The following is a 10,886-nucleotide window of genomic DNA, read 5'->3' as shown; positions in this document are numbered from 1 at the left end:
ACTGATATATAACATACCACACCAGTCATACTGATATATAACATATAACACTAATAATACTTATATTACATTTGTCGTGTTATATGTTTATGAACTGTTTTCAATTGTAGGATGTTATGGGTGTTGCTCTAGCAGGCCCTCTCAGCAAGTACAAGGTCATATACACCCTGCCCATGCTCACCATCAAGGAAGATAAAGGTTTGTGTTGGAGGGGGGATGCTTTTTAGCTCACAGTGTCTGTTAACTTCTCCCTTTCAAAAGCTGTTGGTCCTTATTTGCTCTGTGGGTTTTGACATAATGGGGAAAATAGAAGAAAATATTTCTCCTTCTGTATGAATGAAGGGTGTGCCCTACCGCTTGTTCCAGTCTACTCAGATGTAAATGATCACGTGGTTGGGCAGTGCTAGAATTATAGAATGCTAGCTTTCAGGGCCGAAATGGCAGCGCAGGCTAGTGTTGGGAATCGCTTGTAAATTCATACTCGATCATCACTTCCAATCAAGTGACTGATGATCGACTAATGATCGATCAAATTGAACTTAAATTCAGTAATTTAAGGTTATATTTGCTTTCCGAAATCTACTTTCAATTTCGTTAACGGGGAAACCCCGATGTTAGAGAATTTCGCTAAAAACACACAACATTCATACAAAAAACAATAAGTTTGTTGACAGAACCTTATAATTAGTATTTAGAAATGAAATTGATGATGTTTGCAATGTCAATTATGCTTTGACAGCTGCATCTCGTATTCAGAAATGCCGCGATGGATTGGTATTCACCTGATGACCACCCCGTCAAACTTAACATTTTATTTGTAAGATAGCCCACACTTTCGACAAAGCGTTTTATTAGTCCCCTACCGGTAAAACTGGGGGGGACTATAGTTTTCCCCTCCGTCTGTCCGTCCGTCCGACTGTCCGTCTGTCCGTCTGTCCGAAGAGGTTTGTCAGCACTCTAGAGCCTTCATTCTTTCATGGATTTTAATCAAACTTTACACACATGTAAAGAATTAAAATATCTTCAACAAGTTCGAGTTTCAAGGTCATCGGATCAAGGTCAAGGTCACTATTACTATAAATAGAAAAACTTTGTCAGCACTCTAGCGTCTTCATTCTTTCTTGGTTTTTAATCAAACTTCACACAGTCATAAAGAATTAAAATATCTTAGACAAGTTCGAGTTTCAAGGTCATCGGATCAGGGTCAAGGTCACTATTACTATAAATAGAAAAACTTTGTCAGCACTCTAGCGTCTTCATTCTTTCTTGGTTTTTAATTAAACTTCACACAGTCACTCATAAAGAATTAAAATATCTTCGACAAGTTCGAGTTTCAAGGTCATCGGATCAAGGTCAAGGTCACTATTAGTATAAATAGAAAATCTTTGTCAGCACTCTAGTGCCTCATTCTTTCATGGATTTTAGTCAAACTTCACATTATTGCAAAAAATTTCAATATATTGGACAAGTTCAAGTTTCAAGGTCCTCGGATCTAGGTTGAGGTCACTGTTGCATCTTAATAGATTGCGGGAGCCGGTAGGGGACATGTATTGCTTCAGCAATACTCAGTATGCTTGTTTATACAGCTAACTAAGGACAAACAATACCTTTCAAACATTTAAATCAGTAGCCCCCGGATGATCATAAAGTTTAATCTCCATTATGTCCTGGTTTGCCATATTGCCACACACTGACAGAGCCATGCAGCATTTCTATTGAAACACAAGTTCTGATTGGTTGTCAAGTGGACTGGCTAGCCAATCAGCGTTGTCGTTGTGTGAGACGTTCGTTCAAGTTGTTTTGCCCAAAAACGAACAACTCGCTGTCGGCGGTAATAACAGTATCCAAGTTTAATTTTTGTTAGTACTTAAATTAGTCAAACTATAATCGATCATGGAAAACAAGGATTGATTAATCGATTTTCAGAAACAAACAACCAGACGTTGACCAAATCGATTAATCGGAACAACACTACCACCGGCTGTATGCTCCCCAGGGAGTTAAGAAAGATATTGGCTGATTGCAAAGGCCCTATACTCACGGATAATAATTTGTGAACCGCTTTGAGACAACCTATGAACTAGGTTGTGATAAAGCGGTATATAAGAACCTCAAATTATTATTATTATTACAAGCTAACCTAAACATAATATATATAATATTCTTCATGGTTGCAACCCCAACCAACTGAACACATGGATTTATTTATGAAAATAAATGTACATATGTATATATAGACAATAGGCAGACAGGTTTATGTTTTCTTTTGTCAATAATGTTACATTGTCATCAAATATAAATTTAAGCAAATTGAAATTGAATAGAATTGTCCGGAAAAAAGCAAATTAATAACAACGCCTCTCTTTTAAGGACTGGAATATGGTCAGGTTTGATTATAGAGTTGCAATTTCAACTATTTCAATTTCATGATCCCCATGGTCAGGAGCTGAACCCATAGGCCATTGTGGTAGCATATGTGTAAACTGTTCATGCCCAGCAATTGTATTGTATAGCATTGGTATCTCTACTCTTTACATGTTATAAATCCCAATGGGTTAACAGGACCACAACCAATCATATTTGCACTAGTGCATTAAATGTCTTAAAATTGACCTATTAACAACAGCTGAGATATGCTTCACTGAAACCAGGTTTAAAGGCAATTCATCAAGCAGCCGTCAAGATAATTTCTGGAAACCATTATTTCAGTACACGGGTTCAAGGTCAAGGGTAAAATTGAGGTCAGAGTAACCTTGCCTTTGGGATCCCACACAACACCCTCTTATCATGTGCCTATATAAAAAGTTTGATGCCCATGTATGGAATAGTGGCTGAGATTAAGAGATATGCTCTAAAACTCATTATTTTAGTACGGGAGATGAAAGTCATATTGAAAAAGGGACCAGTCAATCTTGAAACCTTGTGACATGTTTGATACACATATTGTTTGTGTAGAAGGTAAAACTTTGGTATTATATTGTATAAAATAGTTATTGTTACTGCCCTGGGGATACAAGGTATTTAATCTAGAGCATCCTTGGGCCAAGGGAATCAGTGTTGTATAAACGGAGTGTGTGGCCCCCTTGGGGTCAAAGGAGCAGGCTAGTAAGGGGAATAGACGTAAATTATCTTAAAAATTTTCCTTTCTGTACACATGAAGCATACATGCCATATCTAACGATTTGAGCGTGAGACTCACGAAATTTACTTCACCAAAATTCCTCACGGCGTGAGACACATTTCTCACGAATTTCAATCTGTCTGACGAAAAGAAGCAAAGTTCGGTCAATCTTAGTGAATAAACAATAGCTACATGGATTCACACTGACCTTGGTCACTGAGAGGTTTAAAGTCACAAGGCTAGCCACTTAAATTACTGGCTAGACTAATTAGCAGCATAGGTGTGAAAGTTGTGAAGGGTTTTACCCAAACGGAAATGTAAGTCTTGACTATAAAATCGAAAGCTGGACACTTACACTGAATCCGGAATTTATTCTCTCGTTGGGATGGGATTAACTGTTCATAAAAATACCCTTAACACAAGAAAGCAAATTGATTCACAATTACCTATATAAAAATAATGGAAGTTTTAGGTATTATTATATTTTTTTTCCACAAATACCATAAAAACCCATGTAATTCGTGCACCTGTGTAATTTGCGCAGGTACTTTTTGAGGCTGAAAATCGGGAAAAAAGCTTCTACTCGAATATTTTGCGCACCCAAAAAAATCTGGAAAAAAACGATGTTCATGCTCCGAAAATCGATCTCTGAATATTTAAAAAAAAAATATATTTCTATGGTTTTTTTTTCATTGATGTAAAATGATATTTAAAACCAAGAAGAAACTACGTAAAATGTGTATTTTGTTGCTTGTTTTCTTTGAATTATCTGATCACACATGACACACACGTGTGTGCATATCGGCATACATCAATTCATTTTAGCAATATTTTACATAAAACATTTACTTGCTTACAAAAACATATCAATTAATAAGTAATTCGATGTTTAGTAACCGCTGGTGCATATCTCCTGGTGAAAGACATAATTAGATACCTTTTATTGATCATAATTACGATCAGTGAGAAGGGCTCATCATGGCGGCTTGGGTTACGTCACTTCAAACCAGGTCATGTCACAGTTCAGTTTGGCCACGGAATTAGATTATCTAAGTCCGTGGTTTGGCGATATTTTTTTACAAATTACAATGCAGTAATGAGCTAACACTATCTCTGTGATTACCCGTTAACAATAGCTCTACTAATTGAAATGATTTGCAGTCGCGATCGACGGACCGTGTTGTTGTTTTTTTCACTCGCCAACACGTGGCGTGAATTACGAAGCCCTACTGCATTGTCATAACTACAGACTGATTTGACTGATAAGGGATTATAAAAAATATGTTTATACTAGAAGCATGGACAATCAATACATCCTCTTCGAATCTACTCCAAGGAAAAAATAAGTTAACGCAGACTATTTTTACGATGCTTCATTTAATAAATAGTGAAATAATTCACGAGGTTATAACAATCACGTGTTTACATAATGTTAGACCCGAGATCAACATGAAAGTGAGCCGGAAAAAAACCATGCTAGACGTATACGCATAGGCGATTTGAAAAAAACTTACAGAACTTACATGGAACGGAGCTTAAATTGAACAACTACAATTTCGTAATAGTATGGGGAAACGCACCGAGATGTCGAAACGTAATGTCGTAAGTTGATCGGCGATTCTCTGGCATAGGAATATGGCTTTACTTTTTTTGTTACCGAGATGTCGTTTATTAATACTTTTCACATAAACTCACATAACAACACATTATGTATCTTTTATTAATGTTTGACATAAATAAATTTGTTGATCGTCATTTGTCTTAGAGTTCCGTGTACCAAGGGACATAATCCAAGATGGCGATCTCTCAGAATCGTCGATCTTTTCCTGAAAAAAACTTGAAATTTTCTATACCTGTGTATTTTACGCCCCCCCCACTTTGGGTATTAAATTTCTGGAAAAAAAAGTGCGCAAATTACATGGGTTTTAACGGTACTGGAAATAACCTGGGTTAAACATCGACATCCCACATGAATTTTTACTTCTTTTAAATAATTATTTTTTGTCTCTGATAGAAATATTATAATTGTTTACTTTTAAATGTTGATAGCTATATCAGAACTGTATATCACGTGTAAACCTCCCTAAAATTCTTTGAAATATCAATAAATCTCCAATTTTGGTTCCAACAAAGTAATTAGAGGCTTCAGAACTACACGAAAGAGATAAAACTATGTTATATACAATATTCTTTCTGTTTTAAATGTCTCACAAACTTTTAAGTAATTCAGAAAAAAAATCTCACTATTTTTGACCAAATCTCAATAACAATAATCACTGATCTCACTATTTTGCACTGGAAAGTTATGGCATGTATGACACAGCAGTATGAAGTTTAGATCAAAAGTTACCTCAAGGTGCATTTACTGTTTACATGACTCGATCAAACTGATAAGAGAGAAGTAGAGAAAGATCGAACTGACATAGAACTAAAGAAGATGGTATGATGGTGGGCGCCTCTCTAATGAAGATGGTATAATGGTGGGTGCCTCTCTAATGAAGATGGTATGATGGTGGGTGCCTCTCTAATGAAGATGGTATGATGGTGGGTCCCTCTCTAATAAAGATAGTATGATGGTGGGCGCCGAGAAGATGGTATGATGGTGGGCGCCGAGAAGATGATATGATGGTGGGTCCGTCTCTAATGGAGATGGTATGATGGTGGGTCCGTCTCTAATGAAGATGGTATGATGGTGGGCGCCTCTCTAATGAAGATGGTATGATGGTGGGTCCCTCTGTAATGAAGATGGTATAATGGTGGGCGCCTCTCTAATGAAGATGGTATGATGGTGGGCGCCTCTCTAATGAAGATGGTATGATGGTGGGCGCCTCTGGGGTCTCCTGTTTCTTATGCCACCCAATGGGAAACCCTATGGGTGGCATATAAAATCTGGCAAGATACTTATAAATATTTCGAGTTGTCATAAAATACAAGCTTTGAGGCGTTTGAATGGCAGGTTCCAACAACAATAAATTTATAGATGATCCAAACTCAAGTCAGAGTGAAGCTTGAATTGAGGTGAAAATTTGGTTGCAAATAGTTAATCACACAATCCCAGTATAAACCCTTTGAACAAGTTTTTCTGATTAACGAGGAGGCCTAGGGTGATGATAGTTGGCCAGTTGGTACCTGGCATGGAGTGCTGTGAAGTTACCCCCAAATAAATGACCTTGTAAGTTGACCTACTTCAAAGGTCAAAGAGGTAAAATATGTAAAAACCTTTAAACAACTTCTGTATTACCAGGAATCCCTGGGTGATTTTATTTGACCAGTAGCATGCTGGGATAGAGAAGTATAAAGATTATTTAAAAATTACTTCAAATATCCAAAATTGCTTCTCTGCATTAAATTGTCCACAACGGATCCCTCCTGTCATTTCCCATCATAAAGAGTTTCTTTTTGCATTATTTTTCGAGTTTATTGAATCTTTTTGAGGTGACACTGTTGTCTCAAATTAGTGTGACAAGTTAAACATTTGTCAGATTCAAAAGTATAAAGAACATGCGATCAATACAGGTCCAATGGACTTTTTTCTGTTAACATGACTGCTGTGCTTTTATAAATCTGTAAGTATTTTGCTACCTCAGGAACTGGTGTGGTGACCAGCGTCCCATCAGATGCTCCTGACGACTTCGCTGCTTTAAGGGACTTAAAAAGCAAGCAGGTAAACAAGTATTGTTAGGTCTTAACATGCAGGTAAACAAGTATTGTTAGGTCTTAACACACTGGTAAACAGGTATTGTTAGGTCTTAACACACTGGTAAACAAGTATTGTTAGGTCTTAACACAGTGGTAAACAAGTATTGTTAGGTCTTAACACACAGATAAACAAGTATTGTTAGGTCTAAACATGCAGGTTAACAAGTATTGTTACGTCTTAACACACAGGTAAACAAGTATTGTTAGGTCTTAACATGCAGGTAAACAAGTATTGTTAGGTCTTAACACACTGGTAAACAAGTATTGTTAGGTCTTAACAAACAGGTAAACAAGTATTGTTAGGTCTAAACATGCAGGAAAACAAGCATTGTTAGGTCTTAACACACTGGTAAACAAGTATTGTTAGGTCTGAACATGCAGGAAAACAAGTATTGTTAGGTCTTAACACACAGATAAACAAGTATTGTTAGGTCTTAACACACAGGTAAACAAGTATTGTTAGGTCTTAACACACTGGTAAACAAGTATTGTTAGGTCTGAACATGCAGGAAAACAAGTTTTGTTAGTCTTAACACACAGGTAAACAAGTATTGTTAGGTCTTAACACACAGGTAAACAAGTATTGTTAGGTCTTAACACACAGGTAAACAAGTATTGTTAGGTCTTAACACACTGGTAAACAAGTATTGTTAGGTCTAAACATGCAGGAAAACAAGCATTGTTAGGTCTAAACACACTGGTAAACAAGTATTGTTAAGTCTTAACACACAGGTATTCCCTGTACAAACATTCCTGTTATGTGTATTGACTGTATAAACATTCCTGCTATGTATATTGACTATATTAACATTCCTGTTATGTGTATTGACTGTATTAACATTGCTGCTTTGTGTATTGACTGTATTAACATTCCTGCTATGTGTATTGACTGTATAAACATATTGTTAGGTCTAAACACACTGGTAAACGAGTATTGTTAAGTCTTAACACACAGGTATTCCCTGTACAAACATTCCTGCTATGTGTATTGACTGTATTAACATTCCTGCTATGTGTATTGACTGTACAGACATTCCTGTTATGTGTAGGAAAACAAGCATTGTTAGGTCTAAACACACTGGTAAACAAGTCTTGTTAAGTCTTAACACACAGGTATTCCCTGTACAAACATTCCTGTTATGTGTATTGACTATATTAACATTCCTGTTATGTGGATTGACTGTATTAACATTGCTGCTATGTGGATTAACTGTATTAACATTCCTGTTATGTGCATTGACTGTATTAACATTGCTGCTTTGTGTATTGACTGTATTAACATTCCTGCTATGTGTATTGACTGTATAAACATATTGTTAGGTCTAAACACACTGGTAAACAAGTATTGTTAGGTCTAAACATGCAGGAAAACAAGCATTGTTAGGTCTAAACACACTGGTAAACGAGTATTGTTAAGTCTTAACACACAGGTATTCCCTGTACAAGCATTCCTGTTATGTGTATTGACTGTATTAACATTACTGTTATGTGTATTGACTGTATTAACATTCCTATTATGTGTATTGACTATATTAACATTCCTATTATGTGTATTGACTGTATTAACATTGCTGCTATGTGTATTAACTGTATTAACATTCCTGTTATGTGTATTGACTGTATTAACATTCCTATTATGTGTATTGACCGTACAGACATTCCTATTATGTGTATTGACCGTACAGACATTCCTGTTATGTGTATTGACTCTATTAACATTCCTATTATGTGTATTAACCGTACAGACATTCCTATTATGTGTATTGACCGTACAGACATTCCTATTATGTGTATTGACCGTACAGACATTCCTATTATGTGTATTAACGGTACAGACATTCCTATTATGTGTATTAACCGTACAGACATTCCTATTATGTGTATTGACCGTACAGACATTCCTATTATGTGTATTGACCGTACAGACATTCCTATTATGTGTATTAACCGTACAGACATTCCTATTATGTGTATTAACCGTACAGACATTCCTATTATGTGTATTGACCGTACAGACATTCCTATTATGTGTATTGACCGTACAGACATTCCTATTATGTGTATTAACCGTACAGACATTCCTATTATGTGTATTAACCGTACAGACATTCCTATTATGTGTATTGACCGTACAGACATTCCTATTATGTGTATTGACCGTACAGACATTCCTATTATGTGTATTAACCGTACAGACATTCCTGTTATGTGTATTGACTGTATAAACATTCCGGTTATGTGTTTTGACTGTATAAACATTCCTGTTATGTGTATTGACTGTACAAACATTCCTTTTATGTGTATTCCCTGTACAAACATTCCTGTTATGTGTATTGACTGTATAAACATTCATGTTATGTGTATTGACTGTATACACATTCCGGTTATGTGTATTGACTGTATTAACATTCCTGCTATGTGTATTAACCGTACAGACATTCCTGTTATGTGTATTGACTGTATAAACATTCCTATTATGTGTATTGACTGTATTAACATTCCTGTTATGTGTATTGACTGTATTAACATTCCTGCTATGTGTATTGACTGTATAAACATTCCTGCTATTTGTATTGACTGTATAAACATTCCTGTTATGTGTATTGACTGTATTAACATTCCTGTTATGTGTATTGACTGTATTAACATTCCTGTTATGTGTATTGACTGTATTAACATTCCTGCTATGTGTATTGACTGTACAGACATTCCTGTTATGTGTATTGACTGTATAAACATTCCTTTTATGATTATTGACTGTACAAACATATATATATATCATTTGTTTCAGCCTTTGAGGGAGAAATTTGGAATCAAAGATGACATGGTCCTGCCCTTTGAACCAGTAAGTGTTGCTTCAAACAGAAAAATATGTATATGTGACCATGTTAGGAACTAATACTAGTGTTCTGAGTAGCTGCCTCCAATGAAATAATTGTTCCATCCCAATACTTTTAGCTCACCTGGCTCAAACTTTTTAGGTCACCTGAGACAAAGTCTCAAGTGACCTATTGCGATCGCCTTTTGTCCGTCGTCTTCCGTCGTCCGTTGTCTGTCATCCGTCGTGCGTCCGTAAACAATTTACATTTTCGACTTCTTCTCCAAAACCCCTGAACCAATTTCAATGAAATTTTGCAGGAACCTTCCATGGACAAAGGTCAACAAAAATAGTTGCCGGTTTAGTCCTAAGCCTCCAGGGGCCTGAGGGGCGGGGCAAAATTGGGTCAAATTGACTAAAATTTCAAAAATCTTCTCCTCCAAAACCCCTGAACCAATTTCAATGAAATTTTGCAGGAACCTTCCATGGACAAAGGTCAACAAAAATAGTTGCCGGTTTAGTCCTAAGCCTCCAGGGGCCTGAGGGGCGGGGCAAAATTGGGTCAAATTGACTAAAATTTCAAAAATCTTCTTCTCCAAAACCCATGAACCAATTTCAATGAGATTTTGCAGGAACTTCCATGGACAAAGGTCAACAAAAATAGCGTCCGGTTTAGTCCCAAGCCCACAGGGGCCTGAGGGGCGGGGCCAAAAAGGGTTGAATTGACTAAAATTTCAAAAATCTTCTTCTCAATACCCAGATATGGTAGAATCAAATACTCTTCATAGATGGAAGGGTCTTAAGGTGCTTTGCCAAAATTGTGAATTTCATGACCCTGGGGTCTCACATTTCCCCCTGGGGAGGGGGTAAACTTTACTACAGTTTATTAGCTCACCTGGCACGAAGTGCCAAGTGAGCTTATGCCGTGGCGCGGCGTCCGTCGTCCGTCCGTCGTCCGTCTGTCCGTCCTCGTCCGTCAACTTTTCCTTTAAACAACTGGCCTAGAGTCATGATATTTGGCTGAAAGCTTCGTTTGTAGGAGCCCTACAGAGTTTGAGAACGAAAATGACCTTGACCTGTTTTCAAGGTCACAGGGGTCAAATATGTCAAAAACTTCAAACAACTTCTTCTAAAGAACTAAAAGGTATAGAATCTTCATATTTGGCTGATGGCTTCCTGGGATAGAGCCCAACAAAGTTTGAGAATGAAAATGACCTTGACCTACTTTCAAGGTCACAGGGGTCAAAT

At 36.8% G+C, this 10,886-nt stretch overlaps 1 protein-coding gene across 3 annotated transcripts in view; it reads left to right on the top strand.

Annotated features, from left to right (window-relative positions):
* The window catches only part of LOC110460363 (leucine--tRNA ligase, cytoplasmic-like), a 63,393-nt gene that overhangs the window by 37,093 nt on the left and 15,414 nt on the right, over positions 1-10,886 (top strand). For all 3 annotated transcript variants that reach the window (XM_021513232.1, XM_021513233.1, XM_021513234.1), the window contains exons 11-13: positions 111-198; positions 6,709-6,785; positions 9,612-9,665. In XM_021513232.1, coding sequence (XP_021368907.1) covers positions 111-198; positions 6,709-6,785; positions 9,612-9,665 — 219 coding nt within the window. The remainder of the gene's footprint in view (positions 1-110; positions 199-6,708; positions 6,786-9,611; positions 9,666-10,886) is intronic.

Source organism: Mizuhopecten yessoensis, unplaced genomic scaffold (assembly GCF_002113885.1).
Source record: "Mizuhopecten yessoensis strain PY_sf001 unplaced genomic scaffold, ASM211388v2 scaffold10365, whole genome shotgun sequence".
Lineage (NCBI taxonomy): Eukaryota > Metazoa > Mollusca > Bivalvia > Pectinida > Pectinidae > Mizuhopecten > Mizuhopecten yessoensis.
This window is presented reverse-complemented; position numbering and strand designations above follow the sequence as displayed.